Source organism: Priapulus caudatus, unplaced genomic scaffold (assembly GCF_000485595.1).
Source record: "Priapulus caudatus unplaced genomic scaffold, Priapulus_caudatus-5.0.1 Scaffold34, whole genome shotgun sequence".
NCBI lineage: Eukaryota > Metazoa > Priapulida > Priapulimorpha > Priapulimorphida > Priapulidae > Priapulus > Priapulus caudatus.
In genome coordinates this window covers 571598-594873 of record NW_014577095.1, presented here as the reverse complement: position 1 = coordinate 594873, position 23276 = coordinate 571598, and the positions used below count along the sequence as shown (strand labels likewise).

The 23276-nt window shown below is 41.8% G+C and overlaps 3 protein-coding genes across 8 annotated transcripts in view; 2 read left to right on the top strand and 1 right to left on the bottom strand.

The window, feature by feature from the left end:
- The window catches only part of LOC106817402 (protein MEMO1-like), a 32602-nt gene extending 24084 nt beyond the window's left edge, over window positions 1-8518 (top strand). For all 4 annotated transcript variants that reach the window (XM_014822084.1, XM_014822077.1, XM_014822070.1 and 1 more), the window contains 5 exons: window positions 4852-4963; window positions 5476-5618; window positions 5761-5837; window positions 6042-6146; window positions 6711-8518. In XM_014822084.1, the coding sequence (XP_014677570.1) occupies window positions 4852-4963; window positions 5476-5618; window positions 5761-5837; window positions 6042-6146; window positions 6711-6851 (578 nt within the window). In that variant the 3' untranslated portion in view covers window positions 6852-8518. The remainder of the gene's footprint in view (window positions 1-4851; window positions 4964-5475; window positions 5619-5760; window positions 5838-6041; window positions 6147-6710) is intronic.
- The window catches only part of LOC106817434 (protein YIPF4-like), a 15703-nt gene continuing 909 nt past the window's right edge, over window positions 8483-23276 (bottom strand). The window contains exons 2-6 of one of the 2 annotated variants that reach the window (XM_014822099.1): window positions 18832-18988; window positions 18252-18423; window positions 10180-10257; window positions 9869-9982; window positions 8483-9577 (exon numbers count right to left, since the gene is read on the bottom strand). In XM_014822099.1, coding sequence (XP_014677585.1) covers window positions 9440-9577; window positions 9869-9982; window positions 10180-10257; window positions 18252-18423; window positions 18832-18988 — 659 coding nt within the window. In that variant the 3' untranslated portion in view covers window positions 8483-9439. Of the gene's footprint in view, window positions 9578-9868; window positions 9983-10179; window positions 10258-11909; window positions 11992-18251; window positions 18424-18831; window positions 18989-23276 lie in introns of those variants that run through there. The other variant, XR_001395056.1, reaches the window with a different exon arrangement.
- Window positions 14202-22796, top strand: LOC106817388 (UV-stimulated scaffold protein A-like). 2 transcript variants are annotated; one of them, XR_001395048.1, is made up of 7 exons: window positions 14202-14412; window positions 14833-15023; window positions 15648-15860; window positions 16136-16612; window positions 16773-16990; window positions 17244-18203; window positions 22746-22796. XR_001395048.1 is itself a non-coding variant. In XM_014822056.1 (6 exons), the coding sequence occupies exons 1-6, from the start codon at window positions 14235-14237 to the stop codon at window positions 18145-18147; spliced, it is 2181 nt and encodes a 726-aa protein (XP_014677542.1). In that variant the 5' UTR covers window positions 14202-14234; the 3' UTR covers window positions 18148-18216. The 2 variants fall into 2 exon arrangements, 1 of the variants encoding a protein (XP_014677542.1); XM_014822056.1 differs by lacking the exon at window positions 22746-22796 and having other exon boundaries at window positions 17244-18216.

The window sequence follows — 23276 nt, the reverse complement described above, 5'->3', positions numbered from 1 at the left end:
AAAGATTGAAGAATTTTTTAAGAAAGTTATAAGAGATTGTAGCAGATGTGGTAGCATGTAGATCAACGCGCCTTAGCATACGACGACAGCCTAATGGAGGGATGTTTTTAAATTCAATGTTACATGCATTTTCTGTTTCTTGGCATTTTCTGTTTTCTTCAAATATGCAGAAGTTGTATAGGCAGTTACTCATAATTAACAGGCGCATAACACAGATGAGAAAACCAAATTAGCCCATTCAAACGATTTTATTGAAATTGGAATGGGAAAAACAACAACCTAGCAGCATGTTCACCCAGTTTTCGCGGTACCCTACATGCTAAATGTATGTGTTCTTAGCTTCCTCATCGGTATCGACTTTAAGAAGCCAACATCGATTACTCAGGCATACCTGACTGCGTCATGAGATTTTAAACGCCGGCACAAAGAAGTGTTTGAGGATATGTCAGCAAAGTAAAAGAAAAAAAGAAAGTCTAGCCGTGCATAATGTTTTATCTGTGGGTATGTGGCTTTCAGGTAGCAATTGCCATTCGTCATTTGAAAAATCGAACACGCTGAGCAGTCTTTTGAGATTCTTCATAGTACATGTCGCATGTAGTTTCTTCAGTCAGAATAGTGATCGAATTTGTGTAACTGAGTTGATTGTTGAAACTTTGATTGCTTAGGTCACCCACAACAGGTTTTAGTTAGCAGATCTTGTAAAGATAACAAACTGTTCATTACATCTTTGCGTAATTTTGCCATAAAATTATGTAATACTTTTTTAGGCTCCATAACTGAAATTGAGAAATTTCTTTACTAACATATGCTAGCATGTCTCTGAATAACTTCCAACAGTTATTATATTGAAACCACATTGTACATAAAGTGTAACTATCTACATGTAAATTAAAGTATTGAATCTATTTTAAAAATGCATTACAAATAAAAAATTCTGAGTACGGCTTCAAGTACATTTTACATTTTGTTTTTATCTAATTATTCTTAGCAAACGCCGTAACGTTGAAAGCAATTGCATTCATCAACGTTAGCAGGCTATCTGTAACAATTAGGCGCATGCCTATGCAACGCCGGCGTAGCAATGCACAATACCGGCGGTTTTTTCTGGTGGGCTAGTTATATGTAGACCTGAGCTGACGACCTACCCGAGGAGGGATCCACGTTCTAACTTTCTAGCAGTACAGAATAGCTCTGGCGTTTCGCAATAGCCTGATGCCTTGTCGTTACGTAGTTCTTCAGCCATTGGTCATGCATGTCAGTGGTATTCTGGCGTCCTTTCTTGCCAGATATTTCTGTCAACGCATGTCATATGCTTAGCAGAAACATATGTTGTGGATCACGAAGCACAGAAACTTTATTGTAGAAATGTGTGTTTATGCATGTGCAATGTAATTTCAAGTCTGCGAAAGCGTCCTTTTAATAGTGCCGAAGCATGTTTCCGATTTTTTTCATCGTGTGAGAGCACATGTTTGTAATTATAGGCCGCTTTTCAATTTTGCTTCGATTTCGTTATCGCTATGAAGGGTGAGTACATGTCAGTAAGTTCATACGCAGAATCTCAAGCAAGATGGGCTATTTTCAGGCGACAAAAAGCCATCTTTGTGTGTTCTGTCTGGCATTGAATAGCTAGAGTCGGCTGCTTTAAAAACACGCGAATCGTGGCGTTACCCTGGACCAACCGCTGTCACATAAGTAACACGCATTTGATGATTGCAAATAGCGGATACGTTTATCGATGAAATTTCTTTCGTTTACTATGTTCAGGATCCTGTTTAGGACTTTTTATAGGATAGTGTGTCCATCTAAAAGGCTCCTAGCACAGTAGCATTCCTTGTACATGCACTGAAAGCCATTGAATAAATTATGTATGTCCGCTCCAGATGGTCATTTTATAAATTCTTTCTGTAGGTGGTTGATCATTACTATTAGAGCAGGTTGTCTGAAAAAATACGAGAAAAAAATCATGGATTAATTAGGCATTTTTGTCTGAAATATTGGGTGCACTTTTACTATGCCTTCTACAACATTTTTTTAATGCTCTAAGATCAATTACAATCATCATTCCTTATCTTTAACTTGTAATATTGACTAATTAATACTCATAATATTGTACACGAGGCTCACACAATTCCAAAGAAATCGCCATCCTCAATGCAAGGGATCTTAGTGGCACAGTAGTACACAAATACCAACACGCGCTTGTAGGCGAATGGATGTGTGATTGTCGACTACTACTGACCAGCTATTTAGGCCCATGCTGACAGTAATTAGTTTCAACACGTTCCCCTTCAACCTGTAATATAATAACAAACATAACATGATTAAAATTAGCAGTAGGGTAATGTGACAAAACTAGTCTGCTGCTTTTGCCAGAAACGGTCCGTTCCGCGTCGTGATCTGCAGTTTGCAGATTGCGTGCGCTTTGACGCAGTGCACCCTGTCATCATATATTCGACACTGCACCTAGGCCTTACGCGGTGCATGTGGTACATTATTTTGTAGCTTATATGGCGGTGGGCACGAGTATATTAGTAGGCGCAATTATATGGCGGATTATATAATCATTACATATCCATTAATTCTATTATTAATTACATATACTTATAGTTATTTTGAACTTTATATAGCTGCGGCAATGATTTGCACGTGATTCCACCAAATTTTTCACACATTTGCGGAATAGCTGTTATATAAATGTAACAATTATGTGATTAATCGTAGCCGGAATCTGGCAGCGAAATGTTCTGGTTCGTATCTGGATCACTGTGTCGCGAATGAAATCACTATACGGGGTTTATGGTTTCTATCAGTTTGGTTCTATCTTTACAGTATCTTGAACAATTTGATTGGCTGATTGAATTGTACGATCGGCGATGTTGAATCGCGGCGCGGACAACACTAGGCGATTATCGGCGATTACATCGGGCGATGGAATCGCCCTTTAAATCGCCTAGATACGTGTCCACTTGCAATGCGCGCGCGAGTTCATCGATAGATCAAACGTTTTGATTTATCGCCCGGATATTTCATCGCTATGTGTGTCCGCGCCTGGCGATAACATCGCCGCGATTGCAGCAATTCATCAGCCAATCAGGAGTTATTCAATGATACTGTACTTGGTTCATACGTAATAAGGGCGATGTTTCATGTTTAGTATGTCATGTCCATGTAAATAGCGATGGCACCACGGCACGTACGCATGTGTACGTGCGCACGACGCACGCAGACATCAGCACGCACGTGTGTGACGTGGCACACGCACGCAACGCCAAGCAGCAGCAGCACTGTACGTGCCACACGCACTGTCACGCCACGTCCACGTGCACCATGCATGGCCAACGACGCACGACGTGTAGCCTTGCACACACACGACCACGTACGCACGCACGCACACATGCACACACGCACGCACGCACACATGCACACACGCACGCCACGCAACGGCACGAACGTGTTCGCTGCACACGCACGCAGTGCACGTAGCGCACGCACCATGCACGGCAGGGTGAAGCGTGCACACGGCACGCACGCACGTGTAAGCTCACACGCAGCGCACGCACGCACGCACGCACGCACGCCACGCACGTGTACCGTCACGACGCACGCAAGCACGCATGTTACGCACGATGTAAGTGGCACACGCACGCACGCACGGCACGAAACGCACGTGTACACACGCAAGCACGCATGTACGCACGTGTAAGTGCCAACACGCACGCACGCACGCACGAACGCACGTGACGCAACGAACGCCCTGTACTTGTACACACGCACGCCCACGCCGCACGCACGCACACACGCACGCATGCACGCTCGTTTAGCATACATACACAACGCCACGCAACGCATAAATGGGCACGCAGGTGTACGTGCACACGCACAGCACAGCACGTCTACGTGCACATGCATCGCACGGAACTTATTCACCGAGCGATTTAATCGCCGATTAATCGGCCTAGTGTGTTCAACACTCGACTCGCGCGATAGAATCGGGCGATTTTGTCGCCCGATTTTATCGCCCGATTTAATCGCCTAGTGTGTCCGGCCCTTAGGTACTCTACAACGGTGACATCATCTAATAAATTGTTACTACAGAACTTTCTACAAATTTCGAGTGCCTGAGAACTAGTTTTAGTACCTAGCTCCTGACACAATACGAAAAAGATAAATTTCTTCTGCAAATCATTTCGCTGGTCTGCCATCTTGCGTTGTTTTTATGTAACAAAAGCGCTTTCACCAAACCGCTGATCACGTGATTTAGGAAACCGATTTACCGGTTTCGCTTAGGTAAAAACGCCTCATAGGCCGGCGATACCCCAAATGATCCTACGTACTTGCCTATTATAGACGCCTACCCACAGTCTAAACCCATGCCTATACTACACTACATTAGATAATTAAATAAGTAAGTTAGAAAATATCGCTAACGGTAGAGTAAAAGATGTGAGGGATGCGGTATATAGACTTCGTAGAGTCGTTCAGATATGGTGGAAATTTAACGGTGGGAATCGAAAGCGAGATCAAGAAAAATAGTGGAACGAGAGATAGGATTAGTTCGCCATAGACACGATAAAAGATGATGCGTGGCGGAAGAACAGAGACTGAAAATAATTATTAAGATATGAGGATTGGAGTGGACGATAGCGGAATTGTATGAAAGGAGACTTTTACAAGACTTGAGTTAGTCACAGACACATTCAAACGCTTATATAGCATAATATGGACGGTGACCATATGGTAGCAACTCAAAAAGTAACGAGAAAATAACATGCAAAATGTTGGTAGCTAATCAATGCGTATTCCTCAATGTTGCTCACGGACGACACCTGACTCACAACTTTATAATTACAGTTTATGAACAACTCGAAGCGACTCGTTTGTTTGTGACGGTGTCACGCCACACAGACGAAAAGGAACACAGCATTGAAATGCAGCTGCCTTTCATCGCAAAAGTCATGGAAAGGTAGATAGTGCTAATGAGAAAAAGTTAATGTTAAGGCTAATGTTAAGTCTTGCTTCGTTTCTGACAACAGGCCCATCAATAGTATGGTGCCATTATCAACGTACACGCAGGGCACGCAGGTTGCTCTAGACAAATTTTGCACGGGTTTCTAACGCTCGATTTGGGTACTTTTTCTAATCGGGATTTTGTTACCCCTTTGCTTGATCGATTACCAGAATTAATGTACGAGGATTGTGCGAGATCGGTCCCGGTGGAGTGGAGTACGTGGATTTGTAGTTTAGTCCCCGAGTTATCACAGTCCGTAATCTAATAAATTTCACTTAAAAGACATGGGGGTAGGTCTGGTTTAATGAAGCCACCTTTTCTCAGAAACATCGGCGGTCGATGATGATGCTAAGATGTTGGTTATCGTCGTTTACCTGGCACGAGGGGTCATTCTCTATACTATAAAGCCTGGATGAGCAAACATGATCCTGATATATTCATTACAATCATTTACTTGTATCTGGCAGATACGAGGGGTCATTCACTATTGTACCAGTGTTTGTCGGATATCTGAATCTAGCGCGTCAGCAGAAGTACGGGGAGATCTTTGCTCCCTACCTTGCCAATCCTGAAAACCTGTTTGTCATCTCGTCAGATTTCTGCCACTGGGGTGAGTGCAGTGACAGTATAGTGCGGTATCATTTGTTCCGCATTTTATTATAGACACTATTAGTTGTTAATAAATAACTAGTAAAATCAGAGTGACATAAAGCATAGCGTAATTCAGGCACATACAACTATATGTTTAACAGGCAGGAGATTCGGATATACTCCCTATAACGAGTCCCGTGGAGAGATCTACCAGTTCATTGAGCATCTTGACAGAATGGTGAGAATTTACCCTTACTGAGAAATTTGGTAGCAAATATCTGTATAGTGTTAGAGAAACGTTATTATGTTAATATATACCATTGCTACGGTTAATGATGAAAGTAATATACTATGTTATGTACGTGCTTGTGTTCTGGAGTAGTAAATGTGTTATTATTATAAGAACAACGCAGAAACACTTGTGTTTAATCTATGTCTACAGGGAATGGATTTGATAGAGAAACTCGATCCAGCTGCCTTTGACAACTACCTAAAAACCTATAAAAACACCATATGTGGGCGAATCCCTATTGGAATTTTACTCAGCGTAAGTGTCAATACTTGTTTCAGTTTGAAAAATATGTGCCTCAATACGACCTACCCATGTCTGTTGGCCCTCCCAATCGCCTTGACAGATTGTAAAATCCTCATAGATACTTTTCAAATGCTGCCTGTACACCTACGCATGCTCTCACGCATGCCTATAGCTAGTATATAGACGAAAGTGGACGGAGGTGTCAATTCCCAGTTTCCAATTCCAGTTAATTAAAATCGATATTTCGATTTCACGTATCTCGGTTAACTTCTCTAACTCGGCCTCTGATTTCCCAAAAAAAATTATGTAGTATCTCTCGGTTCCCAGATAAGTAAAATGATCAAATACGGCGTCCCGAAAATAACTGTTCCTCCCTGAATTTATGAGTGTATAATCACATTTCCTATCTCTCTAGTAGTTCGAGGCAGCTGTGAAGTTAAAAGTCTATACGGGCTGTGGAATACAAGACGGTATCATTGAGCCGTCTCTCTGATCACGCTTCATTTAGGCCATTATATTCTTAAACTGCGATATAAGCAGTCGTTCCTGTACATCTTTTACGTCGCGTTTACGCAGGCCGTCAATACGCTGCGTCGTAACAACGATAACGAACAGAAGCCGACGCTGAGATTCCTCAAGTACGCGCAGGATCGGCAGTGCACCAGCTTGAATGATTCATCTGTCAGCTTCGCCTGCGGAGCTCTCACCATGCAGTAGTCGCTATACAACCGCAGCAGTGGCTTCTGTTCTCAAACAACGCGCCGCGTGCATTAATTTCTAGGCTCTTTTGAATTAAAGTTGGAGTATCGTTATATACCCTACAGTCTTCGGATACTAAATACTAACTTTTTTAGTTCACTGTATTTTGGTATGTCCCTTAAAGAGGTTTGGAGAAGGCCCACCAGTACACACTGCAAAAGAGTTGAACTCATTTCTGTACGTTACTGACCTCTCGTCGGATGTTAATGACATCGGATGAATTTCTTTTGTAGAGCACACAGACGAGCATGTCGGTCGAGACTTTTGTCCACAATGATGCCATAGAGGTTTCACTGTAGGAAGCAGTTCTATAGGATATTATCATTTTGTATTGCTTTATTTGTGTAAGAACCCACGGGAAGCCTCCACGTAGGCCCTATCTCCCCGCTATGTCGAATGCGAGCGCGATGTGTGGATACCTTCGTGCAAAATACGCTACAATTCACACTACCTTTCAAGTATGATGGTATCAGGTAACCTGACCAAATTGCGAGACTAACGTTAATACGCATTTTAATGTATTACCGTTTCTTGGATCTAGGTATCAGGTATGGATGTGGCTCTTATCCATTTTTAATGATACGGTACATCACTGAATGTACTGCGTGATATATTCTCTAAAAAAATATAAGGTATAAATATGTAAGGTTATGTGATATAAAGATTTCTGTACGTGAAACGACATCACGATGAGAGAGACGCATCTTGTGGTGAGAGAAACATTTCCTTGAGCATTGTAATCGTTTTGCAATAATACATATCATAAACAATCGATTGTAATTTGACAGCGCTTACAGGTGAACTATTACATTGTTGGATGCACATGTTGTGAGTAATAATTTTGGTTGCTACAGACATTTATCGCCTGTGCTAAAATAGGTGACGGGTAGATGTTCATCATTACGCTCGGGTCTGAGATCTGCAATGTTGTCGCGCTCTATACACCTAAAGATTTCCCACTATGCTATAATGTGCATTTATTTTTGCCGCATTCCATTTTGCGCAGGTCGTATACTAAAGTCTGATCACTTGTAAGGTGTATACATACTCATTGTATCTTTATCGATCGAAGTGATCGATCGAGTGGGATCGAATATTTACGTGTAGCGGGTACCCGTGTAACCGGGCTTTCCCGTTGAATACCGCACACGCTACGGTCCGATTTTATCCGTGCGGTTCTTACCGCAAGATATCAAACCAGCTTGGTATGCTCCGGTCACGGAAATTCGTACGGGAAAAACCGTAACGTGTGCGCCAGGCTTTATGTGTAGATAATAGTAACTGCCGTGATCACATAACGGTCATTCGCTAAACGGTGACCGTTTAAATGGTTTTTTTAATTTACCTGTACATTTCTGCCTTTGAAGTGAAGATTTTGGCGAGTAAGGCAGTGAATTGCCCAAGTTTATTTTCGTTGTTGCTCAGTTTAGTTTAAATGTGATTTATTTATGCTACATATTGGTATTTACTGTTCAATATAATAATACAGATATCTAAATATCTGATTTAAAAAATACCTGTGTGTTATAGCCAATACTTTTGCTTGTATTGTGCTGCTTTTATAAATGATGAAAACTAAATGACCAATGCCTTTGTTCTATAAACATAATTATTTACATATACAATACATAATGTTATGGATAGACCAGTAAATATCATAGAGATGCAAACAAGTGACAATCATTACTTTGAATGCGATTGATCATAGCTAGAATATTTACCATGATAACCTTAATTCATTCATAGATAATATTCACAAAAATTACACGATTTATAAACACATTTGAAATCCCAGATTCCATAAATGAAGTTTCCCCCAGCAAGCTAATGTAGATACACCAGCCCCCATCAGTGTAAATTGACTGAAAACTACATAGCCAAGTCACTTACACTATTGCAAACATTTGAATTTAAGTTTGCTACTTGTTGCTCACAAGAGGGGTGTAATGCATAAAAACAGAATTTGCTTTTTCAATGAAATGTTACCATGCCCTAGAACTGGCAACTACAAGGTATATTATAATGACTATTAATTTTCTTATTACTATGAAAACAAACATGAGATATTTAGATTATGTCATAACATGTTGTACTGAATTAGTTAGTTGCTGAATTTATTATATCTGTACACATCAGTGTACGATTGCAAAAATAATTTCATTCTTACCAGCCTATATAAATTTATATAGCAATAACTTGTTTTGCTATACCTACAAATGTGGGGCTTACAGTACTCCTCTCCAAAAGGATCCACTGTGTTCTAAAAATGAACCCAGCAGTCAAAACGTTGTTTAAGAACCAGTATGGCAAACAGCTGGCAAATATAGGGCCAATGCCTATAAAGAGACCCAATACAGGGGCAATCCCAGCTCTCTGAGAGCTAAACTTCCCCATTACAGATGAAAGTCATTGTCACCATCACCTGGGCTCTAACATTCAGTTGCCTAGCAACAGATTCATCCAAGGCAAGCAGCTCACATGCTAATGATTTATCTCTATCACTGTCACGTTGCAACATGGTGCTGCAAAACACAGCATCATTGGTTCTATACTCCTGTGTAGAGAGACAGAAAGTAGATGTATAGCAGCAGCACTGGATACAACAGTAGCAGCCTCTTGTGTTGAAGTTCAGCACCACAGAGAAGTGAGCCAGCACTGTAGGATGCCCATGTCACGCCCACAATCTAAACAAACAAACGAAAAACATCAAGTTCACTGACGTACCTCCCAAATTAAATACAATGTACACCTGCGATATTGGCAGGGGTGCTGCCAGAGATGGTAAAGATTAGCAAATTTAATCCCCTAACATCAAGTAGCAGTAGCAGCTATAGCTCTGTAGCAAGCTTTCTATCCTTGAGTTTACAATATGCAACATGCATAGCAGGATATCTTTACATATACACTTCTAAGGCGTCCGAATTCATAGAAGAGACATTATATTTAGTTTACTGTACTCACAGGTGCATTCTTACCTTAAGCAACATGGCAATGATGGCATAACTTGCCACGAATGGCAGCAGTGATGCTATGATAACAAGTGGTAATAAAGAGTAACCTATCACCCCAAGACATTGAGAATAGTTGACCTGCAAATAATAAACACCTCTGTAACTAGCAATATGCATAACTGAAGTTTTTACATGTCAAATAATTTAAAGATGATTAAGTTTCCACATTTCCACCAATTTCAATCAATTGCCATGTGTTATGGATCAATCATATTAAAAATAAAATAAATAAAAATGATTTAAGAAGGAATAGCATAGACAGTGTCAGTACTTACTTCACCGCCAAGAACTCTTGCCAGGAGAAATATAATGATAGAGCCAAATACCCAGATTGTGATGATCCAAGAAACAACCTGAAACATTATTTAACATCTCAATATGATGACACTTGATTAGAATAAAAAAGCTAGCACCTGCTTCCACATGCAGTTTTACACAATTTCATCACAAAATACCTCAGAGTGATTGGCAATTTAAATATGCCCAGCATCCTAATTATACACATACTCAAATGTGTTTGTCTTAGAGATAACCCATATTAGTGAGATAATTAACACATCTACTATCACAGCTATGTTTGTAACGTGTACCAAAGAAAATATATACTTGAGTGTGTGCATGCATATATATACAGAGACTCCAACTCTCCTGATTTGGGCGGGAGATCTCCTGTTTTGGGGCCATTTTCCCAAAATCTCCCGTTCACCCGCATAAGTTTTGTTTTCTCCCGCCAAAATAAAAATTTAAAAATGTGTTAAATAAAGTGATAAATAAAAAATAAAGTGACAGAATTAAGGTCAGCAATATCTACAGATGCTATTTCACTTTGTTTCTTTAATAAAATGAATCAAACAAATGTGTAAAAAATAGCTTCTTTCAATAGTAAAAAAACCCTTAAAATCCAGGAGCATCCCTAAGGCGGGCCCCTGGACCCCACCCGTAATCGGCATACGCGATCCACGCGCTCAGAGTGTGGTCTCCAGTTTGCCAAGGGGTCCAGGCTGGAGAATCTCCAGTTTAGGTGATGCTTAGGGTTAGAGCCTCTTGTATATATATATATATATATATATATATATATATTATATATATTATATATATATACTATACGAGTAATAAATACTAGATTGTACAACGGGACGATGGGAAAATAGTGCTATTTCACGGCAATATTATTCTACTTTGTATGGCGGTTCTAGACTAAGTTCATGATATTGCGTTAAGCAGCATTCTTTGCTCTCTAAAATAAGACCAACCGCTTGTCTCTACGATACTCCTAGGCCAAGATATTGGAGCATAATCATGCCTCCCACAGGCTTCACCCCGCCTTGCATCCACAATATTCACTATCCTTCTCGCCTTTTGCGGGTCTGGCTATCGTTTTCCGTCGCCGCTCGGGCGCTGATAATTGATGTCACATGCCAAATTTGGTACTCTTACTACACCATATAGTAACTGAGCTGCGTTGTATGAGACTTAATTTAGAAATCATTGCCGGCTCCATCATGACGGGCATTAACCATGCTAGGAAAGATAATGGGAGATAAGGGTATAGGCAATGCCCCTGAAAGTCACCGATGATAACCGAAACGCCGTTCATTCATAAAGTTATCGCGGAAAAAACCGAACTCTCACGAAGCGATTTCCTAACCGCAAAAGGCGAGAAGGATAGTGAATATTGTGGATGCGAGGCGCCGTAAGGCGCTGTGGGAGGGGAAGTTTACGAGCCAATATCTCAGCCTAGGAGTATCGTATTGACAAGCGGTTGTATTGTTTTAGAGAGCAAGAATTCTGCTTAATGCAATACCATAAAATTATTCTAGACTCGCAGGCAAAGTAGAATAATATTGCCGTAAAATAGCACTATTTTCCCGTTTTCCCGTTGTACACTCTAGGTATCTATTAGCTCTTGATATATATATATATTATATATATATATATATATATATATATATATATATATATATATATATATATATAGGAATATAATAATATACTTAGTACGTACTCTGAACTGTCCATAGAGAGACACAAGAGAGTAGAGCAGTACAACAAGCAACGGGCCCAAAAGTCTGACTGTCTTTCACAACCTGGTGCTTGAAGCCAGCGAATGAAAAGGAATCAGAACACAGCGCAGCTTGTAGAATATCTCCTTCAAATCGATGTCCAGCTCCTCTCTGCAAATAAATAAGCATTTCACAATTAATCAACTGTTGATGATATACGCTCACTTTCCCCTCAACCGGTTCTTGTGTGGTTTCCGGAGCAAGACACATTTACAGTAAAGTGCATGTTAATCACTTAGTAATTTATAGTGCAGGGCCATTTGTTCAGTCAGAACGTAAATGTGACATCATTGTATATATAGTATTTGTAACATTTCTTGTAATAATTCCTCTAAAATTAATCCTGATAAAATCTTGCAAATATATTAACGAATGTGCTGATGATGAGTTACATAATTAGCAGCGGCTCACAGTATTAATGGGTTACAATAAATGATTCCTGATCTGATAAATTCTCAGATTAACAAATTTGACAAACTTGATTATCACATGTCCGTTAACTATAGCAGCTGCTCACAGCAATGGATTTTCTTATCATCTATCGTGTCATCGACCTCCATGAGCCAGCCAAAGCCTCTTGTCTGCAGAATGACGTCGTCCTCCTGTAGCGTGAATCAGACTGTCTCTTGTGCGAGCTGTACATTCCAGTTGCCATCGATCAGCCACATCTGTAGTTTTGACAGGTACACATTGAAAGTTTCAGATTCTTTACGTATGTGTTATAACTACTTAGATGCGCAAAAACTAATTTGTTCCAAACTAGGATTGTGCCTTAACTTGTGATCTGTGCCAAAATGAAATTACTGTTATACTGATCCCTACAGGCTACAGCTAGGCTACAGCACGTCACGAACCAATATGTTAGAGCAATCAGTGCCAGTGGCAGTCATGCTCAGGAATATCTTGCGGCAGTTAATGAACGCGGGCTATAGTACTAGAGCTAGCTCAGGAACAGATTAATGCAGTTAATGAATTATTAGGAAGCTAGCTAGCTCTAGTACTATACCCCGCATACATTAACTGCCGCTGGCACTGCAACGGCCAGCGGCAACTGTACGCGGGCTATAGTACTAGAGCTATTAGACTAATTATTAGTACTAGTAGTAGTAGTACTACTAGTAGTTCTACAGTATCCCTACAAGTACTACTAGTAGGAAGCTTGACCCCGAGTACCGACCAGTATTCAATTCGATTCAGTCTATCAATGTATGACCGTTTCTAGAAACTAGCCAACCCTGAGTCAAAGCCTGACTCCTGGGTCAGGGGAGTAAGGAGTCAGCCACATTTTATCAGGAGCGTATAATGACCAAGGAGTAAGACAACGATTTGGTACTGATTTCACTACTTTTTGTCGTACGAGTTCGATGTGAATTATAATTGTTGTGAATGTTTGTCATTATACGCTCCTGATATTATACTTATACTTATAGTTATAGGCCTAATATTGGCCTAATACGGGCTTAGCCCGACCAGGCTGTGTGACTAACGTCAATACACACGTCTTCTAACCCTAGCAAAGACCGTTTGGCGTTTCTTGGAGCTATTACTATTAGTATTAGTAATAATAGTATTTAGTATTACTAGTAGTAGTACAAGTAGCCAAGGCCGGCCAGCATGACGAAAATCGCCTCATGATATAACTGCATATACTTTTTCTGTACCGGGAGAAAGCGGTGTGGAAACAAATGTAAACTCGTCCGGAGGAGGTCCATTGTTTCTCACATCAGATGGAACAAATTCTGGATGCATGGCTGATAGTGACACATACAGTACACACACAGATTACAGATTACTGCCACATAGACATCGCCATGTTACAAACGAGAATTTTCACTCATTTCCCTACCACCAGGTAGCGGGATGTTCTTCTGTCAACAATCGCTCTTAGCTGCGCACCTTACCTTGCACCGGTTTTGGATTTAGGAGGTAAAGAGACGTGTTACCCATCTATACTCACACGGAACCTTTGCTGATTCTTGTTGCTGAAAACTCAATCACTCGATCACTCGTTGACGGTGTCTCACTCACTGAGGTCTCCCGTTACATTACTAGCATGTAAGAGCTCCAAGTTAAGAGACCATGCCGAATAAGTAAAGAGACAAAGTTGATCGACAATTCCTCGTTTCCAGTGTTCGTATTCTTAAGATAGATTACAGTCGAGGTACTCACCACTCAACTCGTCACTGATCATAACTACTGTCCTGAGTAGTACTACTACTAGTAGTACTAGTAGTACTAGTACAGTAGTAGTACTAGTATACAGTAACATGGATGTTAAAGATTTACAACTACTGAGTTTCTGTGTTGGGAAACTTACTAATTCGGGAGAACCTAAACTGGACCAAGAAGTCATGACAAAAATAAAGAAAACATGCAGGATGTCAGACGACAACGTAAAACATACGTTTCACTTACTTTGGACTGAGCTTGAGAAACCACATTCAGGTACACTACTTGTGTCATATACTGATATAGGCCTAGTTGTCATATTGCGACTTGTGATAATGTTCAGGTTACGCATGTGAGAATTTATAAAACATAAGACAAGTTGTTGTAACATGCCGCATTACTGGCAATGCCAATACTGCAATGGAAGTCAACGTGTATTTATCGCCACGATTTGTAAATCATGTCGTCAAAGTTGTCATTCCAGTGGCAGTAGTTGAACTCGATAGCACATGTGCAATAATGATACACTGATGTGTGTACGGGATAACTTCTATGCGATATATATATATATATATATGCACAGAGTATGATTAACAGTTTTGTTGTGTGGTCAGAAAATCACTTTACTATATACACATAAATAATTATGAATCCTATTACATGGATCATTTAAAAAAATGTATTTTGTTTGTGCAGAAATGCGACTGTCAGCCTTCCAAATCGTGGATGAGTTGTTCAACAGGTCGCATGCATTCCGAGAGCTGGTGATTGAGGATTTCCAATTCTTTCTTGAGCAATGTGCGGGGACTGACTTTGAGAATCCCTTACCAGCCCCAAAGGCAGCTGCCATGACCCTGCGGATGCGGTGCCTGACAGCCGTCCACCAGGTATGAAATGTCACTACACTTTTCAATCTTCACTTGTATGTACTCCCACAAGATGTTACATCACACCTACCTGTATACATGTGTAGACCATCTCTCGCCACATGCACGCGTTGCAGCGATTGGCTACACACATAGGCTCGATCTTCTGGAATTGAATGTAAGGATGTCGGTGTAATTGCATTTGATGTTATGCGCCGTGATCTATCATAGTGTGGGATGCTGAACTGTTGTTATGTGCTTGAGAGAAATGTGTAGCTAGAGTTGCAGAGACAGGTTTGCCACCTCACTATTATTGGCAGACTTATTATTTCTAGCTATGTTGTGTCTATCATACAGCTGCCTACATTGATCTGAAGTCAAATCTACTATTAAGGTGCACAGGTGCTCTTGAGGTTTCCTGCCTTTGATTGACGTAGTTCTCAAGAACCCTGGATTTAAAAAAAAATTCATTAATTCATTAATTTCATTAATCAGATATGACCTTGATTATAAAAACTTGTAGAGTATAGTGGCTACTGTTCCAGCAAAGCCATATTCTGTTATCACAGTGATAGTTGCTGTGTCAAATAGATGTTTCCCTTTGCCTCCAGCTTAATACGAGTGCCTTTGTTATACATTATACAGTGGAATGAGAAGTATGGTGAAGCTTACAAGAAACTCCAGTTGGGATACAACTATCTCAAAGAATGCAAAGGTATTAACTTCACAGACATGCACAGCCAGAGCATAGGTGAACAACAACGGGAGAATGAGCGACGAGCCAGACAAGAGAACATGCTTCGGGACAAGTTAAAAGTTATTTCTCAGCAAATGACTGACCTAATTCCAGAAATACAGGTATTGTCCTTTAGGCCAGAACAGCTTAATTGTATGGGAAAATATTAGGAGAAAACATATGTTATTAGAATAAAATAATAAAGCTATATAGCAATGCAATGTGGTGACATGTGAGGCAACTTAAAATATTCATTGGTTTGTTATGAAGGCTATAGTTAGGAAAACTCAGTATGTAGACTTGACACTTTCTGATTGCTATCTCCTGTGGGTAGTGTTGGGTGGGTTGGGAGTTGAAAATTTACTTTGAATTCTTGCATATCTGTTCATTTGCGCAGAGCTGCTTGACACAGATGGACAGCTGCTTTAGCTTGCTTTTGCCACACATGGGTGAAAACCTGTATGGAGGACATGTACCACTTCCTGGGCCATCGGGACTGAATAAAGACTCTTGTGATCTGGAGCTGCAAAAGTGTTGCAATGAAGAAAGTCTAGAACTTCAACAGAGTCGACCTGATGATTCAGCGGCAGCGGATACAGTTCCAGCCGTGGCTGGAAAAGATGGTCACAGCAATAAAGCTAATACAGATGGCGCCACGGATAGAGAACTTGATGACATGGAGGAATCAGAAGAGAGAGAAGACCTGCTGAGACACCATGGCATGCAGAGCAAATATAGCATTGACATTCAGGTGCAGTCCGAGTTGCCATGGATTCACGAAACAATCGACAACACAGACATAATCAATACTGCTGATGAGCTGCTCAAGATGCTGAATACTAAACTGCAACCAGCCGTAGCTGAGTGGATTACGGTAAAGATTGATTCTCTTATTTTTGGCTTGATTTTTTAATTAAATGTGAAAAAAATCCACGTGTATCATATCTAGATAAATCAAGTGATACAGTGAGGCTTGTAGATGAATTTGAGCAGAGCTTAATGTCATGATATCACCTTACTGTCTCTTCTCATAGGTTATCACAAAGACTGGGGAGAACATGGATATGTTGAAGAAAGCGATTGACGTCAAACAGGCAATTGAGGCTGCACGAAAGAAATATGCAGAGCTACGAATTCTTCGCGTGAAGCCCGGGGAAGAAAATGGAGAAGACAGTGATGACGATGATGATGGTGATTTTGAAGAGGTAAAGGAGAAGGAAGGTTATGAAGCAGACATTCCAGAGCACCTAAGGTAAACCTCTTCAAATTGCAGTTAATCGCTTCTTAACGTCTACATGTAGCTTGTATAACACACTGGCTGCAGGACGATCAAGACCTCACACTGCACGCACGTGCAGTACAGTACACTTGTATTGTATATGTGACTGTATATGAGGTGAACTTAAAGCTGCAGCGAGAGCTTTAACATACAGTATTCATTGACATACTCTTTAGCTGTCGATAGGTGTACATTGTAAATCTGTGTATTTTTTGTATTTCAACAGAGACGAGATTGAATTCAAGCCGAAAGAGCCGACACAGGTGATGGAAGAAGTCTGGAAGCCTAGAATACATGTGGAGAACAGTGACATCGACCCTACAACGAGTACTGCTACCTTGCACAAACTATCTGCTAAATACAAGCTCGACCTCACCCAGGCAGGCAAACCAGCAACGCAGGAAATGTGTGAGGAAGTCGTCGGGCAGCATGTCGACGGTGCCAAGTCTCCACGCACCAAGCATCGCGAGGAGAACCTCGCGAGAGCGCCACATCTCTCGTTCGGCGTCGACCTCGTCGACTGGGACAACCCACTGCCGGCGGGCGCCGTCGTCAGCCGCCGACACGATCTCTGCCGTTTCTGGATCGCCGGCGAGGACGAGACGCACGTCTCGACGGAGCTGCTGTCGTCGATGCGACACCGCGCGATCCCGTTCGTCGGCGCGTTTGAGCCCGTGAAGCACGCGTGCCGCGCGCCGCTGCCGTCCGGCCGTCTGTGCACGCGCCGCGACCGCCGCATCTGCCCGTTCCACGGCCGCATCGTGCCGCGTGACGCCGCGGGCCGGCCGCGCGACGCCGAGGATCGCGCGCGCATCGAGCGCGAGGAGGAGCGACGACTCCACGCCGCGACGCCCGAGTGGCAGGACCCGGCGCTGCTGCGTGAGCTGGAGGCGGCGACGGGCATCGACCTGACCTTGACGGGGAGGGCGAAGGGCAAGGGCAAGGGGAAGGGGAAGAAGTCGAAGGAGACAAAGTTAACGAACGTGAGAGAGATAGCGAATACGCCCCGATCACGGCTTGAGCGTAAAGTGCTGAGCAGGTCGGCGATAAAGAAGGTCGCAAACGATTTAAACTCGCTCGAGTACAAGCGGTTCAGAGATAAATTCTCAAATCAATATGCCTATCAGTGAGGTGATGTATTGATTTATGGCAACGCGATATATGAGTGACAACTACCACGTTTTACATGAATTGGTATATATAATAGGAATATAATAATATACTTAGTACGTACTCTGAACTGTCCATAGAGAGACACAAGAGAGTAGAGCAGTACAACAAGCAACGGGCCCCAAAAGTCTGGACTGTCTTTCACAACCTGGTGCTTGAAGCCAGCGAATGGAAAAGGAATCAGAACACAGCGCAGCTTGTAGAATATCTCCTTCAAATCGATGTCCAGCTCCTCTCTGCAAATAAATAAGCATTTCACAATTAATCAACTGTTGATGATATACGCTCACTTTCCCCTCAACCGGGTTCTTGTGTGGTTTCCGGAGCAAGACACATTTACAGTAAAGTGCTTGTTAATCACTTAGTAATTTATAGTGCAGGGCCATGTTGTCAGTCAGAACGTAAATGTGACATCATTGTATATATAGTATTTGTAACATTTCTTGTAATAATTCCTCTAAAATTAATCCTGATAAAATCTTGCAAATATATTAACGAATGTGCTGATGATGAGTTACATAATTAGCAGCGGCTCACAGTATTAATGGGTTACAACAAATGATTCCTGATCTTGATAAATTCTCAGATTAACAAATTTGACAAACTTGATTATCACATGTCCGTTAACTATAGCAGCTGCTCACAGCAATGGATTTTCTTCATCATCTATCGTGTCATCGACCTCCATGAGCCAGCCAAAGCCTCTTGTCTGCAGGAATGACGTCGGTCCTCCCCTGTAGCGTGAATCAGACTGTCTCTTGTGCGAGCTGTACATTCCAGTTGCCATCGATCCAGCCACATCTGTAGTTTTGACAGGTACACATTGAAAGTTTCAGATTCTTTACGTATGTGTTATAACTACTTAGATGCGCAAAAACTAATTTGTTCCCAAACTAGGATTGTGCCTTAACTTGTGATCTGTGCCAAAATGAAATTACTGTCATACTGATCCCCTACAGGCTACAGCTAGGCTACAGCACGTCACGAACCAATATGTTAGAGCAATCCAGTGCCAGTGGCAGTCATGCTCAGGAATATCTTGCGGCAGTTAATGAACGCGGGCTATAGTACTAGAGCTAGCTCAGATATATAATATATATATATATATATGCACAGAGTATGATTACAGTTTTGTTGTGTGGTCAGAAAATCACTTTACTATATACACATAAATAATTATGTCCTATTAATGGATCATTTAAAAAATGTATTTTGTTTGTGCAGAAATGCGACTGTCAGCCTTCCAAATCGTGGATGAGTTGTTCAACAGGTCGCATGCATTCCGAGAGCTGGTGATTGAGGATTTCCAATTCTTTCTTGAGCAATGTGCGGGGACTGACTTGTGAGAATCCCTTACCAGCCCCAAAAGGAAGCTGCCATGACCCTGAGGATCCGGTGCCTGACAGCCGTCACCAGGTATGAAATGTCACTACACTTTTCAATCTTCACTTGTATGTACTCCCGCAAGTGTTCCATCACCACTAGCTGTATACCTGTGTAGACCATCTCTCGCCACATGCACGCGTTGCAAGCGATTGGCTACACACATAGGCTCGATCTTCTGGAACTGAATGTAAGGATGTCGTGTAATTGCATTTGATGTTATGCCGGCCGTGATCTATCATAGTGTGGGATGCTGAACGGTTTTATTGTGTAATAGAGAAGTGTAGTAGAGTTGAGAGACAGTGTTGCCACCTCACTATTATTGGCGACTTATTATGTCTAGCTATGTTGTGTCTATCATACAGCTGCCACATTGATCTGACGTCAAATCTACTATTAGGTGCACAGGTGCTCTTGAGGTTCCTGCCTTTGATTGACGTAGTTCTCAGAATCCTGGATTTAAAAAAAAAATTCATTATATCTATAATATACAGATATGACGTTGATTATAAAAACTTGTAGAGTATAGTGGCTACTGTTAAAAGAATATCAGTTATCACAGTGATAGTTCTGTGTCAAATAGATGTTTCCTTTGCCTCCAGCTTAATATGAGTGCCTTTGTTATACATTATACAGTGGAATGAATATGGTGAAGCTTAACAAAAAACTCCAGTTGGATACAACTAATCTCAAAGAATGCAAAGGTATTAACTTCACAGACATGCACAGCCAGAGCATAGGTGAACAACAAACGGGAGATGAGCGACGACGCCAGACAGAGAACATGCTTCGGGACAAGTTAAAAGTTATTTCTCAACAAATGACTGACCTAATTCACAGATACAGGTATTGTCCTTTAGGCAAGAACGCTTAATTGTATGGGAAAATATTAGGAGAAACATATGTTATTAGAATAAAATAATAAAGCTATATAGCAATGCAATGTGGTGACATGTGAGGCAACTTAAAATATTCATTGGTTTTGTGATGAAGGCTATAGTTAGGAAAACTCAGTATGTAGACTTGACACTTTCTGATTGCTATCTCCTGTGGGTAGTGTTGGGTGGGTGGGGAGTTGAAAATTACTTTGAATTCTGCATATCTGTTCATTTGTGCAGAGCTGCTTGACACAGATGGACAGCGCTTTAGCTTGCTTTTGCCACACATGGGTGAAACATGTATGAGGACATGTACCACTTCCTGGGCCATCGGGACTGAATAAAGACTCTTGTGATCTGGAGCTGCAAAAGTGTTGCAATGAAGAAGTCTAGAACTTCAACAGAGTCGCCTGATGATTCAGCGGCAGCGGATACAGTTCCAGCCGTGGCTGAAAAGATGGTCATAGCAATAAAGCTAATACAGATGGCGCCCACGGATAGAGAACTTGATGACATGGAGGAATCAGAAGAGAGAGAAGACTGCTGAGACACCATGGCATGCAGAGCAAATATAGCATTGACATTCAGCGTGGGCAGTCCGAGTTGCCATGGGATTCACGAACAATCCGAACACAGACATAATCAATACTGCTGATGAGCTGCTCAAGATGCTGAATACTAAACTGCAACCAGCCGTAGCTGAGTGGATTACGGTAAAGATTGATTCCCTTATTGGTTCCCTTTGATTCCCTTTTGCTTGATTTTTTAATTAAATGTGAAAAAATCCCGTGTATATATCTAGATAATCTAAGTGATACAGTGAGGCTTGTAGATGAATTTGAGCAGAGGTTAATGTCATGATATCACCTTACTGTCTTCTTCTCATACGGTTATCACAAAGACTGGAGAACATGGATATGTTGAAGAAAGCGATTGACGTCAAACAGGCAATTGAGGCTGCACGAAAGAAATATGCAGAGCTACGAATTCTTCGCGTGAAGCCCGGGGAAGAAAATGGAGAAGACAGTGATGACGATGATGATGGTGATTTTGAAGAGGTAGAGAGAAGGAAGGTTATGAAGCAGACATTCGCGACCCCTAAGGTAAACCTCTTCAAATTGCAGTTAATCGCTTCTTAAGTCTACATGTAGCTTGTATAACACACTGGCTGCAGGACGATCAAGACCTCACACTGCACGCACGTGCAGTACAGTACACTTGTATTGTATATGTGACTGTATATGAGGTGAACTTAAAGCTGCAGCGAGAGCTTTAACATACAGTATTCATTGACATACTCTTTAGCTGTCGAATAGGTGTACATTGTAAATCTGTTGTATTTTTTGTATTTCAACAGAGACGAGATTGAATTCAAGCCGAAAGAGCCGACAGGTGACGGAAGAAGTCTGGAAGCCTAGAATACATGTGGAGAACAGTGCACTCGACCCTACAACGAGTACTGCTACACTTGCACAAATATTTAAATACACAGCTCGACCACCACAGGCAGGCAAACCGGCACGCAGGAAATGTGTGAGGAAGTCGTCGGGCAGCATGTCGACGGTGCCAAGTCTCCACGCACACAGCATCGGCGAGAGAACTTGCGATGAGCGCCACATCTCTCGTTCGGCGTCGACCTCGTCGACTGGGCAGCAACCCGCTGCCGGCGGGCGCGTCGTCAGCCGCCGACACGATCTTGCCGTTTCTGGATCGCGGCGAGGACGAGACGCACGTTCGAACGGAGCTGCTGTCGTCGATGCGACACGGCGCGATCCGTTCGTCGGCGCGTTTGAGCCCGTGAAGCACCGCGGCCGCGCGCCGCTGCGTCGCGGCCGTTGGCACGCGAGGAGGCATTGCCGTTACGAGCCGCATGTGCGTCGACGCGCCCGGCCGCGCGCGAGCGCGAGGATCGCGCGCGCATCGAGCGCGAGGAGGAGCGACGACTCCACGCCGCGACGCCCGAGTGGCAGGACACCGGCGCTGCTGCGTGAACTGGAGGGCGGGCACGGGCATCGACCTGACGCTTGGACGGAGGGCGAAGGGCAAGGGCAAGGGGAAGGGGAAGAAGTCGAAGGAGACAAAGTTAACGAACGTGAGAGAGATAGCGAATACGCCCCGATCACGGCTTGAGCGTAAAGTGCTGAGCAGTTCGGCGATAAAGAAGGTCGGGCAAACGATTTAAACTCGCTCGAGTACAAGCGGTTCAGAGATAAATTCTCAAATCAATATGCTATCAAGTGAGGTGATATATTGATTTATGGCAACGCGATATATGAGTGACAACTACCACGTTTTACATGAATTGGTAATTTAATTTAATAATCAATATATGAAGTATAATATAAGAAATAATATAAGAAATAATGAAGTATATTATACAACATATATATATATATATATATATATAGAACTAAAGAATGGGAAATTGAGTATACAAATTAATTTGGATTTATTGATCTGATTTTACAGAAATCTATGATGTCACATAACACTTGCAAAAAATGAAACTACAGAAATCTACTTGGACCATGTAATGAATGTATTGCAAGAGTGCACAAATGTATATAATCGCTAACAACTGAAAATAAATGTTTGGGAAGTTTTTATTCTAGTAATGCATTGTACCTGTCTATATCTGCAATTTATTGTTATTTTATTAACAGTTTGATTGATAAATCTTAATTATCATTGTTTGTTTAAAATTTAAGTTTAATTCTAGTGCATATGCGTACGCATGCGCTCATCACTATCTGCACACGCCTACAGGCTACAATATATATTATATTATATATATATATATATATATATACAACGCCAGTCCCTAGTGA

Excerpts from the sequence above, each read along its gene's own strand:
- LOC106817388 (XM_014822056.1), top strand. The coding sequence starts at position 14,235 with ATGGATGTTAAAGATTTACAACTACTGAGTTTCTGTGTTGGGAAACTT. Across the intron at positions 15,861-16,135 it reads ACCTAATTCCAGAAATACAG|AGCTGCTTGACACAGATGGA; the intron begins GTATTGTCCTTT and ends TCATTTGCGCAG. Across the intron at positions 16,991-17,243 it reads GACATTCCAGAGCACCTAAG|AGACGAGATTGAATTCAAGC; the intron begins GTAAACCTCTTC and ends GTATTTCAACAG.